Below are 21,317 nucleotides of genomic sequence, written 5' to 3'. Positions count from 1 at the left end.
GTTATGTTAGACTTCAGCACATTTAAAACTTCTAAGGACACAATTTAGAAAGTGAAAGGACAACCTACAGAATCAGAGAAGATATTCAAGCAAACAGAAGAAAAGTAGTTATGTTAGACTTCAGCACATTTAAAACTTCTAAGGACACCATTTAGAAAGTGAAAGGACAACCTACAGAATCAGAGAAGATATTTGTAAATCATATATCTCATAATAGACACATCTAGAATATCTAAAGGATTCTTATGTCAACAACACAAACAACCCAATTTAAAAATGTACAACTGATTTAAATAGACATTTCTCCAAAGAAGGTATACAAGTGGCCAAGAAGAACATGAAAAGATGCTCAACATCACTAGTAACAGGGAAATGCAAATCAATACCACAATGAGTTTTACAGTTTTATGTCTTTCTTTATGTTAGGACCACACTGTCATGACTACTGTAGCTTTGTAATAGGGAAGTATGAATCTTCCAACTCTTTTTTTCTTTTTTAGGATTGTTTTGGCAATTAAGTTATTCTGAAGTCTTCAAAATATATTCCAAGTTATGTTTAAATGTATGTTATATATTTTTGTGTCTCTAATAAAATATGCTACTAATATAAATAAGTTGAATCTAAAAATAAGTTTAAAAAATAATCACAATTTTAAACTTGTATATTATCATATTAAAATGACATTTTCATCAACATTTTATTGTTTTTTTCAAAATTAGTGATAAAAATTAGCAGCTATTTATATGGAATCTAAGTACTAAGAACTTCAACAATCTGAAAAAAAGTAATTTCATATGACAAAAGATTTACTTTACTTTCCTCAAGGGTGTCTTAAAATAAATAATCTCCCTAGTGAGACAATCAGCAATGGAATTCAGCTACAAAAACAAAATGTTACACTATCACAATATCACTTAATTTGATATCCTCAAATACTTATTCATGAATTCAACAAACCAACACTTACTAAGCACCCACTATTGGGGAAGCAATGGGAATGCAAAATTATGTTGGTGCTTCTACATAAAATTTCATAATTTAATTAACTAAAATGTAAAACCAAGTATATTTTTCTTATTTGGTTTTCTCTTTGATCAAAAAAGTATGGGTGGTGGTACTTCTAGGAGAATAATTACACAAATATACACAGAAAAGAGTGAAAAATGAACAAACTAGAGTCAATGTGTATAAATCCATATGCTTCTACAAAGTAGGTAATGAAGGGGACTTATTACAAAGAATCTAAATACTTTATGAAAATCATGTTAACATAAGTAAAATGAAAACCTAAAGAAATGGCAAGATTTTTTATTGCTGTTTTGTTTGGATCCTGTTTTTAAAATCACAGCTGCTTGGGGAAAAAAAAATTGTCTTGGCATGAGCGTCCTAACAACTGCCATAAAGTATACAGATTTTCTTTTCTATTCTTTTAAAAATTTCAACAGGTAAAAATATAGAGAGAATATAATGTATGTATTCTATCTACCTACCTATCTAGGAATACAAATACTTATGTATCTACCACCACAAAAGAAACATTTTATTCCATTTGCTCCAGCGTAATTACAAACACAATCAAAGCCCTCTCTGTACCCAGCCTCAATCTTTTTCCTCTCCTTCCTATTCCTTCCCCAAAAGTAAACACTAGGTGGAATTTGTACAAGAATGCTAAATGTTTTTTTCCTCGACATTATGGTGTGGAGATTTACCCACATTTTAATCTAAAGCTCGTTCTTGTTCATTTTCTTTCACTCCATTATAGGTCTATATCAAATTTATTTGGCCATACTCCAGGTATTTTCACAATTAGAGTGGATGCTATAGTAAGCATTCTTGTACAGCAGAGGGCAGTCAGTAAGAGTACCAGCTCTGGAAACAGCTGGCTTGGGTTTGGATCCCAGCTCTTGTCATGTATTAGCTAAGTGGCCTAGGGCAAGTCTCGAACCTTCCATGTCTCAGTTTCCTCGTCTGTAACACAGGGATATTGCAGTACATATTCCTCATAGAGATTATTGTGGAGATTAAAAATTCCATACATGTAAAGCTTTTACACCAGGACACTGGTGTTTATGTGGTAGATACCACAAAATACAGCTCAATCTAAAATATACGAAAATCCCAATAACAGGAAACATTTATTTCAATGCTTCCAATCTAAGAGAGTCCACTTCTCCTTGCCCGATAGTGGCCTCCCCTTGTCTGGAAACCAAACAGCTGCCTCCTCTGGGTAGACATTTCTCATGATAATACTAACCTTCCTCAAGACCATGCTCCCCTAGTGGCTTCTAGTCCAATTACCTGAGCAGGGAAGTACTGTCCCTGCTTCAACAGCAAAGCAAATATTCACTGAAGTGCTAGAGGACCTGGCTACTCGCAGAAATCACAAAAACATGCCTGTGATATTGTGATATATTAAGAATACATATTTTGGTCTTTATCCCTGGTTCCTGGTCAGAGCTCTTAAGCAGGTGAAAGGACCATCTTTTGTTATTGGTAACAAGACCCTTCAACCACACCTGAGTTTATCTTAATGAGGGGCTTTTGGAAAGCCTGTAAAGATGGTGGGCTGGTTGCCAGGGGAACTAGTCATAAGATTAGAGGGCTGAAATTTCCAGCCTGACCCCACCCCTACCACAGACCTCCAGGGAGGGGAGAGGGACTGTAGATTTAATCAATCATGCCTATGTAATGAAACTTCTATATAAACCCAAAAGGACAGGGTTTGGAGAGCTTCTGGACTGATGAACAAGAATGCATCCATTTGCTGGGAGGGTGGCACACTCCAAAACTCCACAAGGACAGAAGCTCCTCTGCTCAGGACCTTTCCAGAACTCACTCTATGTATCTCTTCATCTGGCTGTTCATTGGTATCCTTTAACAAATTCTTAGTGATAAACCAGTAATCTATGAAGAAACATGTTTTTCTGAGTTCTATGAGTCAGCCTAGCAAATAATCAAACCCAAGGTTAAATGGCCTAAGAAAAGTATAGCACTGTTAAAGTGGGTTGTATTTTCCATTTCATTAGTACAAAAAAATTTTCAAAATTCATTAATCTCACAACCTGATATATTTAAGGTATAACAATGGCCTTAAAGACACAGGTCTTTCACACTAAGGGGAGAAGCTAATTTGAATGGATATAAATAAAATTAAAATTAGCACATAGTACTTTAAAAAGGTCATAAGTCAATTACCGTACTTTTAGAGATGTACAATATTTTCCTGATTTTTGAAAAAAGTATATAATTTTACTATGGAATTTTACTGTAACAAAAAAAATAGTTCTTTACATTTCTTATTTCAGCAACTGGTTGAAAATAGCAGACATGGTTAAGAAATCCATGTATAATAAGAGAAAAAATAAGAGTTGTACTTTAAAGTGGTGGGCAATGGTTACTGAATTTTATTTAAAATAAAAAACAATTTCTGATGCAATTTTTTCCATTTGATATTAACAACTTTTAGATATAATTTATATATACTGAAATGCACATATCTGAGGTACACAATTTGATCAGTTTGGACAAATGCATACATCCATGTAACCTGGACTCTTCTCAAGACACAGAATATGTCCATCACCACAAAAAGTTCCCTTGTGCCTCTTGCTAATCAATCCCCTTGGAAATAACCATTGATTGGATTTTGATCAGTTTAGGTTAGTTTGCTTATTATAGAAGTTAATATAAATGTAGGTGCTATTTTGTGATTTCCTTCTCTTTTTGGTAGATTCCTCAGGATTTTCTAAATACACAATCATGTCATCTGCAAATAAAGTTTTATTTCTTCCTTTCCAATCTTGGGGGAGAACTTTCAATATTTCACTATTAAGTATATGTTTTTTTATAGAAAGGAAGCTCCCTTTTTTCCTAGTTTTCCCAGGGGTTTTGCTTTTTCTTTATAACCATGAACAGGTATTGAATTTTGTCAAAATTATTTTTGAGCATCTATTGAAATGATAATTCTTTAATCTGTTATAATGAATTGCTTTGACTGATTTTTATATGATAAATTAACCTGGCATTCATTGGACAAGCCCCACTTGGTCACAGTGTATTATCCTTTTTAAATATTACTGGATTTGATTTGTAAATATTTTGTTATGAGGAATATTGGTCTGTAGTTTTTTTTTTTTATTGTAAAGTCTTATCTGATTTTGGTATTAGGATTATGGAAGCTTTATAAAATGAGTAGGAAGTGTATCCTCTTCTATTTGGGGGTGAGGAAAAAGTGTACTACTGGCATTATTTCTTCTAGAATTCACTAGTGAAGTTCTCTGTGGAAAATTCTTAAATTACAAATTCAAGTTTTTTAGGATTCATCAGATTTCTATTTCTTCCTATATCAGTTTTGGTTAAGATGTGTTTTTCAAGAAATGTATCCATTAACTTAAACTTTCAAATTTACTGGCACAAAGTTTTACATAATATTTTTTCATTATTCTGTTACTGTCTGTAGTATCAGTAATGATATCTCCTCTTCCATTCCTCATATTGATAACTTGTGTATCTCACTTTCTTTTTCTTGGTAAGCCTACTAAGGTTTTACAAATTTTATTAATATTTCAAAGAACTAACCTACAGCTTTGCTGATATTCTTTCTGTCTATTTTCTATTTCGTGGACTTGTCTTTTCTTTAATTTCCTATTTTTCTATTTACTTTGGGATTAGTTTGTTCCTTTTTGTCTAATTTCTTAAAAGTGGAAGCATAGATCATTGGTTTTATAGTTTTCTTCTAATATAGGTATTCAACTATAAATTTTCCTCTAAGGACTAATTTAGCTGCATGTCACAAATTTTTATGTTGTTCTCGATATCACTCTGCTCAAAACATTTTCTAATTTTCCTTGCCACTTCCCTTTGGCCCAGGGGTTATTAAGAAGTGTGTTCTGGGCCGGTCTATGGCTCACTCTGGAAAGTGTGGTGCTGATAACACCAAGGCCACGGGTTCGGATCCCATATAGGGATGGCCGGTTTGCTCACTGGGTGAGCGTGGTGCTGACAACACCAAGTCAAGGGTTCAGATCCCCTTACTGGGCATCTTTTTAAAAAAAAAAAAAGAAGTGTGTTCTTTAATTTCAAAATGTTTGGAGATTTTTATATTTTATTGTTATTGATTTCTGATTTAACACCACTACAATCAGAGAACATACTCTGTATAATTTTGTTCATCTACATCTACAGGTCTAGTTTATTCTATAATTAAAAATCTAAAACAAAGCCAAATAATCCTCTAATGACTAGCTCAAAAAACTAATGCATGAATTTTAACTTTACACCAGATATCAGTATGTTTATTTTCATACCTCATTTCCAGCTTCCCTATTCTATATTTTCTGTTATTTTTATAAGAAAGAGGTGTTATACAAGTGTAGTCTAAATAAGAGGTTAATACCTTAATAAAATTTAAAAAGCTTAAAAAAAAGTGAGGAAAATGTAGTCAATTTCAAGTTACTATCTTGGTTAATGTTAAATTGAAACTACATTTTAAATATAATGGTAAAAGACACCACATATGGGAGCAATCACTATTGAGGCATAATAGGTTTCCCAAGTCAAATGTTTTCTAGAAACACACACACACACACGCACACATACGCACACACACACACACATCATATACCTACTATTACCTCCAATACAACCTAATCCTAAAATGTTTTCTACTAAAACATTTGTGATGGCTGAGAAACTGGATTACAAGTATCATTACTTACTCTCATTTCATCAGGCAATCTTACCTTAATGTACATTCCATTTCCATTTCAGAATGTGTAGAGAAAACATGAAAAATGTATTTGTCAGCTAACAAGGAAAAACTATCTCCAGGATTCAACCAATGCCATAGATTTGTCTTCAATGGTAAGAGTTGGCCCTTCTTGGAAGACTGATAAAAACATGGATTTGTGTGTATCTAACAAATAAAAATAGAATACAGTGGTGTTGTAACTCAAAGTTATGACAAAAACATAACTAAATATGAACTAATCCAGAACTTTGGTATCAAAACAACGTAAGTATAAACTTAGACTTAAAAAACAATGTAAGTGTACACTTAGACTTAAAACTTAGACTTAATAAACCTGGCACTCACAAGCATCATAATTGTTATTTATACAGAAAAGAAAAAAAAAAAAGAAAAAACCTATAATATACCTCCCATTCTGCAGGAGTCAAAGAAAAAAGCAAAGTTATCAATTAACTGGTTAAAAGATTCTCCTGTTCTGCTTAATAAAGAGACAACTGAACACTGGAAAGAGAAACACAAAAAAATAAATTCTCACTGTGGAAAAACTGAGTCCCCCAACTTTTATACCCAAAATGCTTTAATCCCCTGGAAATGGCCAGCTTCTTTGCCACTTATATTCTCTAACAATTTCTTACAATAATTAAAAAATGAAAAACTATAGGAAGGGAGATTCTGATAAAATCTCTGAAGCAAACAATACAGCTTTCTTCCTAGCTCCTCAAAGAGGAATCTTATTTTGTGTGAATGAAACTTCCACTATGAAGATCATAATCCATGTTAGGAAAGATAATGAGAGTTGCCTCCAAATAAAAAAAGCTATCAAAAGGCACCTTAAAAATTCCAACTGAATCAAGCTGAAATTGCCCCTTTCCATAGTTCAGATAGCCTTCTTGTCAGATCATTGGGTTTTTAAAACAAATAAGCTTTAATGTATGCCAAAGCAATCTACATCAGTGCAAATCTTTGATTTTTTAATAAAATTTTATATAAAGCAACTCCCCCTACCACTCTTCCCTCTATCTATGTACTTCATCAGTTTAAATGAGACTTTTTCTGGAGTCTCCAATATAGCAAGGTGATTACCACCCTGGGATCAGAGATATGCTGAACAACAACAAAAAGACATCTTTGAAGTTAGAATAAGTAGTCCTATCAACTTAATTTCATAAGGATCTGGCCATAAGTCATTCCTATGTACAAGGGTACTTCAAAAAGTTAATGGAATGATTCTTATTATCTTTCAACTCTATCTTTCCACAAACTTTTTAAAGTACTCATATATCGATTAGAAACATTTCTATCCTTTAGATCTGTGTGATCATAAAGCAGTAAAATAAAAGTTGGAGATAAAGGATTGAGGTAGAAATTAAAAAGAGACATGATTCAAATTTGGTATGCCATTATCTTATTGATCAGAGTCATTTTTTGAACTATATACAAGATTGCATAAGAATGGAGATGCAGTGTAATTTATGCAACACCCATATTCCTAAAAAGAGTCATGAATGTTTGACTTTTACAAATTAAGTGATAATTTAAACTTAATGTTTAGAGCCCTTTCACTATGCTAACAATCAATTTATCTCTCTCAAAGTAGTCCTCTGACTGATGGCAGGTAGAGCTTTTGAGTGCAACAAGTACATGACAAATCAGCAGATTCTCAACTTGTGCACACTGCTAGACTTGAGAATCATTCCTTGTTACTCCTCATCCTATTAAGTGAAGGCTCCCTTTCCTTGAGTATGCCCTGGTCATCAGAGTCAGGAATGTTGGGTTAATGGAAGAGGACAAGAGTCAAAACAAGAATATACAAGAGTACCTTGAAAATTTCGTGAAAAAATAGAATTAAAAGATAATACAAAATTTTTCACAAACTTTTTGAAGTACCCTTGTACACAGCTTCTGCCTGAACCATGAATATTCTCCTTAAAGGAAGTTTGTTTCCTATTATAGGCTAAAATAAGATGATGTTCTTATTCATGAGTATTTAAAAACTGCAGGTGAGTCTCTAAACATTAAATATTGACATAGACTTAAGCTTACAAAGGCTACGATGTTAAACACAACAGCATAAAATTGTGAGAGTAAGAAAGATAAAATAGTTACGAAAGAAAACTACATTTCTTTACAAAAACATCACAAACCCCAAAACAAAAAAGCATTTGGCTTGAGTATTTTTTTCCTCAGCTGAAAGCACTTAATATTTAAATTATAGGTGGTTAAATATTAGACAGCAAACCCAGCCACAAAGAAAAGGAAGCAGTGTGGGTGGTTCATGATCATCTTTTCTTTTTCTTAAAACTGCTCATATAGGAAATCCCAGAACAGCAAAAATGGCTTTCCAAGGTCTAATGTTTGATTTTTTAACTTAAGCTTAAATACATATTACTCACTGAATAAGTTAAAAAAACACTATGTCAAACTATATACACTCCAACTAGAATGCCACACGTAAAGTCCAAAAGGTACGTTTTGAAAAATTATAGACAAAAATCTAGCAAAACTAACAAGCAAAAAGGGAGATGACATACACACAAAAACATATGGAATGAAAACAATGACATAATTACATATAAAACAAAACTTCTCAAAAATAATAGAATACTGTAAATACTTTATACCAATACATTTGTAAGCACGGCCAAAATTGAAAATTACCTTAAAGAATACCTGACTGGAAAAAAAGTATGCTTATATGTATGTATGTGTGGCTTGTTTAAAAGTACATAATGATAAAAGGAGAAGGAGATTAATTTGGGCCTATAATATTTTAAAATATCATCAACAATTAAAAATCTTTCTAACTCCTCTCAAAACCAGACCCAAGTGGATTTAAAATTTTATTTGAATATTCAAGCTCTTCTTGAGACCAGAAAAAACCAGAAGGATCCCCAATTCCTTCAATGAGACAAGTTTACCTTTGATTCTAAGAGAAGACAAGGGCAGACAAAATATTAGCAAACCCAAACCCATAGCGAGTAAAAGATATAAGCTACCTGTATAAGAGATATATTGTTGGTGTGTTACTTTTAACATATCCATGGGATTATAAATGCAAACACAAATAGATTATGCTGTGACTTTAGAAGTGGTACAAAGGATGCATTACCCCTGAAGAAATGGAACTAAAATACAAATCAATTTTCTATAGCTTTCTCTTGGAGTTATCATCAAATATTAAAGAAAGATTGATATATACCTAAAAAGGGGGAAAGTTTATTATAGTACTTTACAAATACACTCATAATTTCATGGGAAGAAAAACAATCACAACTAAGGAATTTTGTGAAATAGAAAAAAACACAGACACCCAAACATGTATATTTTGGGGATCAATACCAAAAGGTTAAAAAAAATGCAATTTATATGTAGTTATAGAACTACTCCCTCAATCATCAAAGAACCAAAATAAGTAAGATTTTATTAAAATGAAATAAAAACACTGACAACTATGAATTCACCCAGAGGACACAACCAACCACTGGTGATACAGTCACTTACAAAGAACATCACCAGTTTGCCTTTATAACGAATGTTCTCCCTGCTAATTCTAGACTATAGATTAAATTTAAATGACACAAAAAAACTAACATCATTTTGTAATGACCTAACACCATCTCCTGCACTATTTCCAAGAATTGCTGGAGAGCTAGAGCATTTTTTAAAGGAGAAAAATTAGAAGAAAAAAAAGGCAGAAATGCATCCAATTTAAAAGTACAAATTAGTAATTGCCCTAATTGCTTTCAATTGTCATTGTCAAAGCTATTTTTTTATTTGGTAATAGGTTTATATTTCCAAGTTGAAGGAAAGCAGAAAAACATTTACTCACTTTAACATATTTTAGGGTATACAGCATACAGAAGAGATTATTGTAATAAAACATTTGCTATATTCACTTATATAATTTTACAAAGTTTTTTTAACTAAAATTTCCCTCTCAACATTTTATTACAGTTGTATATACAAGTTGCTTTAGCAGATCAAGGAAATTGTGACTGATTAGGGAACAGAGAATAAATGATATATAACACACATTAAGTTAAATGAATGAACTAGAAGTCACTTGTCAAACTCATTCTCATAATTCTCAAGATTGTAAAACTCTCACTAATAATTAAAGTGAGTTTTAGACTTTCTTTAAGTTTCTCTTAATTGCATCCTGTAGGTAGAGCTACAATAAGTAGCTGAATAAATAAATCAGTCTATTTTGAGGGTTAAATCATTTTCTTGAAACTATATTTATATAAACAAGAAATCAACCATTACATAGAGCAAAAGACCTATACATACATTGCCAAGTCCAAGATGCAGCTTTCCTTCAAAGAGCATAATGTAAATATAAAATTCAACTAAATATTTTTCTAAAGTAGCAATCAAATTCTAGTACTAGGGTTGTACATTTCCTTAAAAATATATATACTTTTTCATGTCTTCCAGTGTTTGGTAATTGGCATTACAGAAGTAAATGGAGTATACCATACTAACCTTTACATCTTCTTCATGTTGTAAATTTTCCATAACAATTTTTTAAAGACATAGTACATGTAAGGTATGTGTGGGCCCACCACCCTATTTTAAGAAACAGAATGTTACCATTACCTTTGAGGTCCCCTATGAGTCCTTCCCTATCCTATTCTCTTCTCAATCCCCCAGAGATAATTATCATCTTGATTTTTGTGTATCATTTCCTTGCTTTTCTCTAGTGTTCAATCACTTATGTTTATGACCCTGAATAAATTGCTTATTTAATAAGATTTTTCATTTTATAAAATGGAGTCATACTGTATATATCCTAATACTTGCTTTTATCATTCAATATTTTGTTCCTGATTTTAATCCATGTTTTCTCATGTTTTCACTACAATTTATCTTCACTGCAGTAGCTTATTTTATTATATAAATATATTACACTATATTTATTAATTCTACTGTTGATGGAAATTTATGTTGCTTCTAGTATTTTTGCTATACTGCTTTACTATGTGATACTGCTCTACAGGTTCCTGTATGTAACTTTTGGAGCATGTGTGTGCAAGGTCTACTTTGTAGGAAACACATCTTCATCTCTAAAAAAATTATGTCAAAATATTTTCCAAAGTGGCTATACCACCCAAGCTCCCAACTGCAGTTTATAACTATTCCAGTTGTTCTACACCTTCACGAATATTTGAATTTGTTAGACTTTTTCATTCTTGTCAAACTGTTAGGTATGAAATGGTATACACTGTGATTTCACTTGCATTTCTCCATTTAATAAGGAGGTTGACCTTTCATGTTCATTAGCCCCTAAGATCTCTATTTCTGTTAAATGTAACTCAAGTATTCAGCCAATTTTTCTGTCAGATTACTTATCTTTTTTCTCATTGATTAAAGACATTGGTTATATTTTTTGGATATCATTCCTTTGTCAATGACATGTATTTTAAATATTTTCTCCCTGTTGTATTTTTCATTTTCATTATAGTGTCTTTTGAGAAACAAAGCTTCTTAATTTTAATGTAATTGGGTTTTTCAACACTTCTTTTACAGTTTCTGCATTTTATGTCTTGTTTAAAAATCCTTCTTTACTCTAAAGTTATAAAGGTTTTTCTCTATATTATATTATCTTCTGAGAGTTTTATAGTTTTGACTCTCACATTTATTACACCTGGAATTGATTTTGGGGTACGGCTTGTAGTAGGGGTCTAATTTTTTTTTTAATATAAGTAACAACATGTCCCAGTACCATTCATTGATAAGAAGTCCTCTTCCCCACTGACATGCAATGCCAGCTCTGGCCCAAATCAAGTTTCCACATACATAAGTCTGAATCTATGGTTGCTTTCAGTTTTAAAAGTTTACTCAACTGAAAGCACTAAAACTTCCTGTTAGGATAAATCACCAATTAGTTTTAACTTTGAGAAAGTTTTTTAAAAGAAGAGAATACCCAAAGTCAAGAGAATTCTGACTTGGGAAACATAATAAAAAAAATTTGTTGCATAGGGTTCAAAGAACCTGGGTTCTAATTCCCTTTCTACAACATGCTATGTAGAATCACACTTTCTCCAGAATGCCTTGACATTCTAAGTTGTCGAAAACAGTGTACCAAAAAAACGTTAAAAAATTTTACCTTTCTCCCATATCTAAAGGTCACTCTTACAAGAAGTCATAAAAATCATACTAAATAATATTCAAAAATTAAATATAAACAAAGATATAATTTTTTTCATTTATTTATATTATTTAACTTTATTATTATACAATGTAAACTTTTTTGGGGGGGGGCCTTTACCAGTTTCTCTCTAACCCCCTCCATCTCTCCCTCTTTCCCACCTCTGGTGGTCTCAGTTCCATTCACCCCTTTTGAAAGTTCAAGGAATTGTTGTGATTGTTGTACCCTTCTTTCATTTTTTTCAGCTCCCACTTATGAGTGAGGACATGCAGTTTCTCTTTCTGTGCTTGGCTTATTTCACTGAACATAATTTTATCTAAGTTCATCCATGTTGCTGTGAGTGGCAGAATTTCATTCTTTTTTATGGGAGAGCAGTTTTGCACTGTGTAAATATACCACATTTAACTTATCCTGTCATCCATCAATGGATATTTAGGTTGGTCCCAACTCTTAGCTATTGGAAATAGAGCTGTGATAAACATGGGAGTGCAGGTATCTCTTCAACATGATGATTTCCATTCCTTTGGGTATATACACAGCAGCAGGATTGCTGGATCATATGGCAGTTCTATCTGTAATTGTTTGAGGAACCTCCATACTGTTTTCCATAATGGCTGCACTAATTTACAGTCCCACCAACAGAGTAGGAGAGTTCACCTTTTTCCACATCCTCGCCCACATGTAATTGTCTGTCTTTTTGATAATAGCCTGGTGTGAGATGATATCTCAATGTGGTTTCAATTTGCATTTTCCTAATGCTTAGTGATGTTGAGCATTTTAAAATGTGTCTGTTGGTCATTTGTATATATTCCTTTGAGAAATGCCTGTTCAGCTCCTTTGCTCATTTTTTAATTGGTTTACTTTTTTTTTTGTTTTTTTTCTGTTGTTTGAATTCCTTGTATATTCTGGATATTAATCCTTTGTTGTATGCATAGTTTATGAATACTTTCTCCCATTCTGTAGGTTGTCTTTTCACTCTGTTAACTGTTTCTTTTGCTATGCAGCTTTTTAGTTTGATGTAATCCCATGTTTATTTTTCCTTTTGTTGCCTGTTCTTTTGGGGTCTTATTCATAAAGTCTTTGCCCAGTCCTACTTCCTGAAGTGTTTCTCTTATATTTTCTTTTTATAGTTTTACAGTCAGGTCTTATGTATATGTCTCTTAATCTATTTTGAGTTGGTTTTGGTATATAGTGAGAGGTACAGGTTTAGTTTCATTCTTCTACATATGGATGTCCAGTTTTCCCAGTACAACTTATTGAAGAGGCTGTCCTTTCAACAAATGTATGCTCCTGTTCCCCTTATCAAATATCAGTTGGCTGTAAGTATGTGGGCTGATTTCTTGGTTCTCTATTTTGTTCCATTGGTCAGAGTGTTTTTATGCCAGTATCATGCTATTTTGGTTACTAAACCTATCTAGTATGATTTGAGGTCAAACAGTGTAATGCCTCTGGCTTTATCTTTTTTTGCTCAGGACTGCTTTGGCTATTTGGGATCTTTTATTGTTCCACATGAATGTTAGGATCGTTTTTTTTCTATTTCTGTGACGAATGCCATTGTTATTTTGATGGGGATTGCATTGAATCTGTACATTGCTTTGGGTAGTATGCACATTTTCACAATGTTAATTCTTACAATCCAAGAGCACGGAATGTATTTCCATCTAATTTCTGTCCTCTTTAATTTCTTTCAACAATGATTCATAGTTCTCATAGTAGAGATCTTTCATCTCCTTGGTTAAATTATTGGTTTTTCTCTATATAGGATCATGTCATCTGCAAAGAGGGACAGTTTGACTTTGTCTTTTCCACTCTGGGTGCCCTTTATTTCTTTCTCTTGCCTGTCTGCTCTGGCTAGCACTTCTAATACTATGTTAAATTGAAGTGGTGAGAGTACACATCTTTGTCTTGTTCTCATTATTGGTAGTGGGTTTGTCATATATAGATTTTATTGTGTTGAGATACTTTTCTTCCATACCTAATTTGCTAAGAGTCTTTATCATGAAGGGATGTTGGATTTTGTCAAATGTTTTTTCTGTATTTATTGAGATGATCATATGGTTTTTTAGCTTGATTTTGCTGATATGGTGTATCATATTTATTGACTTGCATATGTCGAATCATCTATGAATCCTTGGAATGAATCCCACTTAATCATGGTGTATAATTTTTTTGATGTTTTGCTGTATTCTGATTGCTGATATTTTATTGTGGATTTCTGCATCTGTGTTCATCAGACATATTGTCCTGTAGTTTTCTTGTTTCTTTTTTCGTTGTATCTTTGTCTGGTTTTGGTATCAGGGTGATGCTGGCATCAAAAAATGAGTTTGGGAGAATGGCCTCTTTCAATTTCTTGGAATAGTTTGAAGAGAATTGGTATTAATACCTCTTTAAATATTTGGTAGAATTCAGCAGTAAAGCTATCCAGTCCTGGGCTTTCTTTGTTGAGAAGACTGCAGACTTACTGCTTCAATCTCATTGCTTGTTATTGGTCTGTTCAGGTTTTCTATTTCTTCTTGGTTCAGTCTTGGTAGTCTGTGTCCCAAAATTTATCCATTTCCTCCAGATTTTCAAAATTGTTGGCGTATAGTTGTTTATATTAGTCTCTAGTGATTCTTCGTATTTCTGTGGTTTTGTTATCTGGGTCTTCTCTCTTTGTTTAGTTAGCCTAGCTAATGGCTTGTCTATTTTGTTTATGTCCCCGAAAAACCAAATTTTGTTTCAACTGATCTTATATATCATTTTTTTGGTCTGTACTTCAGTTAGTACTGCTCTGATCTTAATTATTTCTTTCTTCTACTATTTTTGGAATGGGATTGTTCTTGTTTTTCTAGTTCTTTGAGGTGAAGCATTAGGTTGTTTATTTGATAAACTTTCTATTCTTTTGATGTAAGCATTTATTGCAATAAACTTTCCTGTTAGTACTGCTTTTGCAGTATCCCACAGGTTTTGGTATGATGTGTCTTTATTTCCATTAGTTTCAAGAAATTTTTTTGATTTTCTATTTAATTTCTTTTGGACTCATAGGATGTTTGGGAGCATGTTTCATTTCCATGTGTTTGTAGTTTCCTGAGTTTCGCTTGTTACTGATTTCTAGTTTTAATCCATTGTGGTCTGAAAAGATACTTGAAATAATTTCAATTTTTAAAAATTTGTTGAGACTTGGGCCGGTCCCACAGCTCACTCGGGAGAGTGCAGTGCTTAAAGTGCCGGTGGTCTGAAAAGATACTTGAAATAATTTCAATTTTTAAAAATTTGTTGAGACTTGGGCCGGCCCCACAGCTCACTCGGGAGAGTGCAGTGCTTAAAGTGCCGAGGCCATGGGTTCGGATCCTATACAGGGATGGCTGGTGTGCTCACTGGCTGAGCATGGTGCAGACAACACCAAGCCAGGGGTTATAATCCCCTTACCAGTCAGAAAAAAAAAAAACTTGCTGAGACTTGATTTGTGACCTAACAGGTGGTCTATCCTGGAGAATGTTCTATGTGCTGATGAGAAGAATGTATATTTTATAGTTGTTGGATGAAATGTTCTGTTGATATCTGCCAAGTCCAACTGGTTTAAAGTGTGGTTTAAATCCTGTGTTTCTCTGTGGATATGTTGCCTAGTTGATCTGTCCAGTGCCAACAGATGGGTGTTCAGATCCCTTACTATTATAGTATTGAGATCTATCTCTTTCTTTAGGTCTATTAGTGTTTGTTTTATATATCTGGGTGCTCCAGAGTTGAGTGCATATATATTTATGATTATTATGTCTTCTTGTTGGATAGACCCCTTTATCATCATATAGTAGCCTTCTTTGTCTCTTTTTATGGTTTTTGGTTTAAAGTCTATTTTATCCTATATAAGAATATACCCCTGCTTGTTTTTGGTTTCCATTTGCATGGTATATATTTTTCCATCCCTTCTCTATTAATGTGTATGTCTTTGTCTCTTGAGGACAGCATACAGTTCTCCATTATTGTTTCACTGAATAGGTTTTCCATGCCTTTGTCTTTTTCCTCCCCTTCTGGAACACCCATGACTCAAACGTTTGTGCACTTGAGGCTGTCTGCTAGCTCTCTTAGATTTTCTTCATTTTTTAAAATTCTTTTTCCCTTTTTTTTGTCTGCCTACATTATTTCAAAAAGACTATCTTCAAGATCAGAAATTCTTTTTTCTGCTTATTCTAGCCTGCTTCTTAAGCTCTCAGTTGTGTTTTTTATTTCACTGAATGAACCTTCCACTTCCATGAGTTCTGCTACATTCTTTTTTAAGGTATTAATCTCTTTGTAAATTTCTCCTTTATATCCTGGATTTTTTTTTCTCATTTCAGTATGTTTTCAAACTGAGTCTTCTCTTATCTCAGTGAGTTTCCTTAAGACTGTTGTTCAGAATTCCTGTTCAGTCATTTCAAGGGTTTTCTGCTCTATAGGGTCTGGTATTTGAGAATTACTATATTCTTTTGGTGCTGTCATATTTTCTTGGATTTTCATATTTCTGGTTTTTCTACATTGATGTCTGATCATCTAGTAGGGCAGTTGCTTCTTCTACCACTCTGGAGTAAGCTTTGAGGAGACAGACATCCTCTTCTTTTTCCGGTCTCTGCTGGTGGGTCTCCTTGTGTCAATGCAGTTTAGTGTCTGGTGGGCCACCTGCACGGTAGCTGTAGCTACTGCTATGGTGGTGAACCACTTTTGCAGCAGCCATGGCTGTGGCGGTGGTTGTGGTGGGCCACCCACATGGAAGTGGTGTTTTTGGCGTGCTCCTTGTCTGCTTCCAGGTTGGGAGAGTGGGGTGCCTTTGGCTCCTTCCTTAGGCCCTGAACACGCTCCTTGCCTGCTTCCAGGTGGGGGGGTTCAGGGGGAGGCTGCCTTTGGCTCCTGCCTCGAACCCTAGGGCATGCTCCTTGCCTGCTTCCAAGCAGTGGGAGCTGCCCTCAGCTTCTACCTAGGTCCCCAGGAGTGTTCCTTGCCTATTGCCAGGCAGTGAGGACTGATCCAACAAAGGTATCATTTAAGTAAACTTCATCATTCTAAATTTTAGTTTTACATCTTTAATTTTATGACGAATTTTTGGTTCTAGTTTCTAATATTATATCCACTATATTACATGCTCCAAAGACACTTGTTAATTTCATATGTAGTTTTATAATCTGAGTAAAACCTAATTAAAGACCAAATAAGGTTGAAGAGTGTTTTCAAAAAGGAGCTTTATTTTAACTGAATGTTGCTAAAAACCCACACAGAAATTTGACCTACTAAGTACTGGATAAGATTTAACTCAGAGAAGATTTTCCATGAATAAAATTACCTTTAATTTAGGCATACTTATTTTATGTTATTAGTACTCTTTCAAATAGCCACAAATATGAGGATACTTGAATACTTTTCATCCAAATACAGATACAACTCCAACTAAGCACCTTTATTAAGACAATTTGGGAAACATTCTAGTATTTAAATATAAATGTCCTTGATTAACACTGAGAAAAAAATGTAAATAAGTTTAAAATATTCATGCATTAGAAAATGACAGTTTCCTAATGACCTATTTTTTATATATAAAAATGTAATCCATGTAAATGTTGTTATAAGAAGGGTTTCACCTTAGAATTGAATAGTGTGAAGAGAAAACCTGATATTTATTCAGTTGTTCACAACTCAGTTGATTAACTTGCTCATAAATAAATGTGCTTAGTTCTTAAAATGGACCCTTTTACTTTTTACAACTATTCTGCTACAATAAATTTTTCAGATATTATCTGAAGCAAAAGCAAAGCTGCAAAAACAACAGGAGTTAGAAGTATTAATCAAGAGTTTCTCTTTATTTGTATAGTAAAAGTATGATTTACTGATTTATTTTCTTTGACATCTGCATACATAGTTACTGGTAGGCTTTGAATATTAACAATACAAATCCAGAAGATTCTATAAACCTACTACAGGAGCTAATATTCTCTGCTTTGGTATAAAAAACAACTAGAAGTCCAATGATCGAGGACTTTTTAAATGACCTACTTATCAAAAAATTAAGTACTCACAATAAGTTCTGACTTTCATTGACATAAAGTATAGAGGAGTGAAACTAAATAATGTAGAAAGTCAGTTAAGTCACGGATCTTTCACTTGAGTAGCCAGGTGTATTATTAGTCATAATTGCTATGTCAAAAAACAGTAAATCTACCAGAAAAGACAGTATAGGAATTTAGAGATCCCTATATTCTTTCCTTTTATGTGCTTCAGTAACAACAAACTTCTTTATTTAGTTCCGTAATAATAATTTTACCACCACACCATCTAGTCCAAGATAAATGGACCCTTATACACATATTTCATTCTCCTCCACAATAGATTCTGAAATTCAAAGGGAATAATCACATTGTATATTCTCAGAAACTGACTGTCCTTATAAACCATGAATGCTTAAGCCATAATACAAGCAACCAAAATTCTGACCCTCAACAGAAACTTTCAAACTAAAATTATTTTTAAATCCCTGAAGTTGAACAATGTCTAAATTTAAGAAATAGTCAACTCTACACATGGAGATAAAGAAATATATTAAAATACAACCTTCTAACACTTCAGTAACTTTGGTCACTACCCCACCCCCTAAAAACAACCATTACATAGTTATAGGGTTTTTTTATAAGATCTTATTTGGAATATCCCATTATGAACAAAATCATAATGTATACATGAACTGGCAGTCATCTTTCATTAAAATTCTAACAATGTAAATGTAGCACTGTCCTATGAGAAAACACATAGTTTAACAGTTTAGATCTTTACCTCCCAGTTATCTTCTGGTATTGAGAGGAAATACTCCAACATTAATTCCCTATTTCCACAACCTTAGAAAACAGGCACCTCTTTTTTTTTTTTTTTCCTTTTTGTCTTTTTTCGTGACCGGTAACGGGATCGCAACCCTCGGTGTCGCGCCCGCACCGCGCTCAACCAGTGAGCAGACCGGTCTCTATATGGGATCCGAACCCTCGGCGGGAGTGCCGCCACGCTTCCAAGCGCAGCACTCTACCGAGTGCACCACTGGGCCGGCCCAGAAAACAGGCACCTCTAATCTGGAACTGAAAGGGTGAGAGACAAAAAGTTAAAATAAATCATTAATAACATATTTACCGGTTTGATTCGAAGCTGACCACCCACCACCTCAAGAATAGCATGTCTTCTGGATACTCTCTTGTCTGTTATCTAGAGAAGAAAAAAGTTAAAATTTAAAATATAGCCACCACTTAAAACTAACAAAACAAGCAATCAAAACCCTTAGCAATGTTTCTGAAATCAGTAGGTGAAGTATAAAATACATCATTCATTCAACAACTGTATATTGAAATGATTATACTCATTTACCAGATAATGAAACAACTGAGAGATTAAGAGACCTGCCCAAAGTCATGGAAGAGTAAATGACAAAGCCAAGACTCAAGATTAGGACCTAACAGATCTCAAAACTTTACATGATAGTTTCTATTCATGACAGACATCTAGTAGGGATTCTTACAAATAAAATTCATAAAATGAGAAAAAAAAACCCCACAGAATATGTACTTATTAGGAAACATTTCAAATACAAGAAATATATAGCATGTTATAATAACAAAAGTTTTAAAAAGAGGCAGTATGGTAAATGTAAAGGGTCTGACTGCAGACTTGGGGATCAGGCAGAACTGCATTTAAGCTCTCAGGCAATGAGTAGTAGTTAAGAGAACAGGAAGGCAGAGGAGGAAATAGTGAAAAACTAATACTACAGTGAAAAAGAGATTAGCATCTACTTTTTTATATAATTTGCTTCCTGTTTTGAGCCAACAGTGTTCTACTTAAGATCAGAATCATTTCTGCGTACCAAAGTTCAAAAATTGTTTGCATTTTAAATGCAGAAAACGCCAATTAAGTCTTCCTTACTTGGATGTAAACACAACAGTTAAGAGTACCATTTTTATTTGTGGCTGATATGAATGAAAACATTTTAAGCACAGCTTCACTTTATACCATAATTGTCTAACCCATCTCTTGGTTACCTTAGTATCTAGCACTTAAACTCTGGCATTATCCACATCAGGACCAAAATTATCAGTAAAAGCAGACTACAGCAATGCATAAATTCAATGAAACCCATTAGGTCTGCAAAAATTTGCAAAAATGTGAAACTGCCAGGAATCACTATTCATGTTTTTAAAGAGAGAGCAATTCCACATTTAAGGCTGTGACTATACACAAATAGTAACATCAAGCATCACAGCAGAATGAGTACCATATAAATGAATTTTCTTCCAAAAATAAAGTTAATTTTTAGAACCTTTTCTAAAATAAAACATCTTAAAAAAAGCCCATTCAAAATTATTATGAGCCACAATGGCAATTTCAGAGAAGTAAAGATAAGCTTAAGGACAGAAATTTAGAGATTCTTTTATTTTTCCCAGACTGTACCTTAGTGCGCCAAAAACAACAGCAGTTATCTGATAACTCACTTTATCATTTGCTTAGAACTCTCACTTAAATGTTGAGATTCACCACAACACTGTCACAGCTATTATCCACATTTTACATATTTAGAAGTTGAAAGCTCAGAAAATTTAAATAGCTTGGATAGGTCACTCTTCAAGTAGGCAGTACTCCAAATTCACACACTTACTTAATTAAAAACATATGTAAGAAAAACATTCATACATGATTACATTCAAAAATAATTTCAAGAAAATAATCATTCAAAAGTATAATTTCAAGAAATGCAAATTATTCTGTGGCTGGGAGTAAGAAGTTTCTGTTTCTAACTTGGGTACCAAGATCTCATTCTTACTTCAAGAATACAAATCGACTTTCTAACCAACAGAATAACAAACTGTCAAATAGAAAACCATGACATATAATGACGGTTTCTGTAATAGTCCATCTTAGGTTTCTTTCTTTCCTTTTTTAAACTCTATTTTTGTAGGAAGCAATAATAGGCTTTTCCTATCTCAGTCTTTCTTTGAAGTAGGCTTCACGGACACTAGGAAGACAAAGATATTATATAAAATTCAAAAGTATAATGTGACCTCTAGTGGACACATCATTCCACAAGTGTAATTTCATTACAAGCTGCACATCCCTATACCAAAAAAGAGCTTTAAAGAGTTTTTGAAATTAACGTCATTCATACATTTAGTCATAATGTCCCTTTTATTTATTTATTTTTTTTAATCATTATCTTATATTGGATTTATTAAATTTATCACAAAAAGGTAACCTGTATGATAATTCAAAGAAAGGAGGAAAATAAGAAAATCAATTACAATTCTTATGAACTATAATAGATGCATTTTTTTTTTTTTTTTCAGATTCAGAAGCTAAGTTTTAGAGATGGGTTAGAATTTCTGGAAGTATTCAGTCTTTTTTTTTTTTTTTTAAATTTTTTATTTAAATGAAACAACTGAGAGATT

General features: G+C 33.2%; 1 protein-coding gene across 3 annotated transcripts in view; it reads right to left on the bottom strand.

The window, feature by feature from the left end:
* Positions 1 to 21,317, bottom strand: part of APLF (aprataxin and PNKP like factor) — a 79,667-nt gene that overhangs the window by 46,921 nt on the left and 11,429 nt on the right. For 2 of the 3 annotated variants that reach the window (XM_008577836.1, XM_008577837.1), the window contains exons 2-3: positions 19,018 to 19,089; positions 5,743 to 5,915 (exon numbers count right to left, since the gene is read on the bottom strand). In XM_008577836.1, the coding sequence (XP_008576058.1) occupies positions 5,743 to 5,915; positions 19,018 to 19,089 (245 nt within the window). The remainder of the gene's footprint in view (positions 1 to 5,742; positions 5,916 to 19,017; positions 19,090 to 21,317) is intronic. The other variant, XM_008577838.1, reaches the window with a different exon arrangement.

This window comes from Galeopterus variegatus, unplaced genomic scaffold, assembly GCF_000696425.1.
Source record: "Galeopterus variegatus unplaced genomic scaffold, G_variegatus-3.0.2 Scaffold1586, whole genome shotgun sequence".
In the NCBI taxonomy this organism is placed as follows: Eukaryota; Metazoa; Chordata; class Mammalia; order Dermoptera; family Cynocephalidae; genus Galeopterus; species Galeopterus variegatus.
Note: the sequence above shows the minus strand (reverse complement) of the source record. Positions and strands in the feature narration are given on the sequence as shown.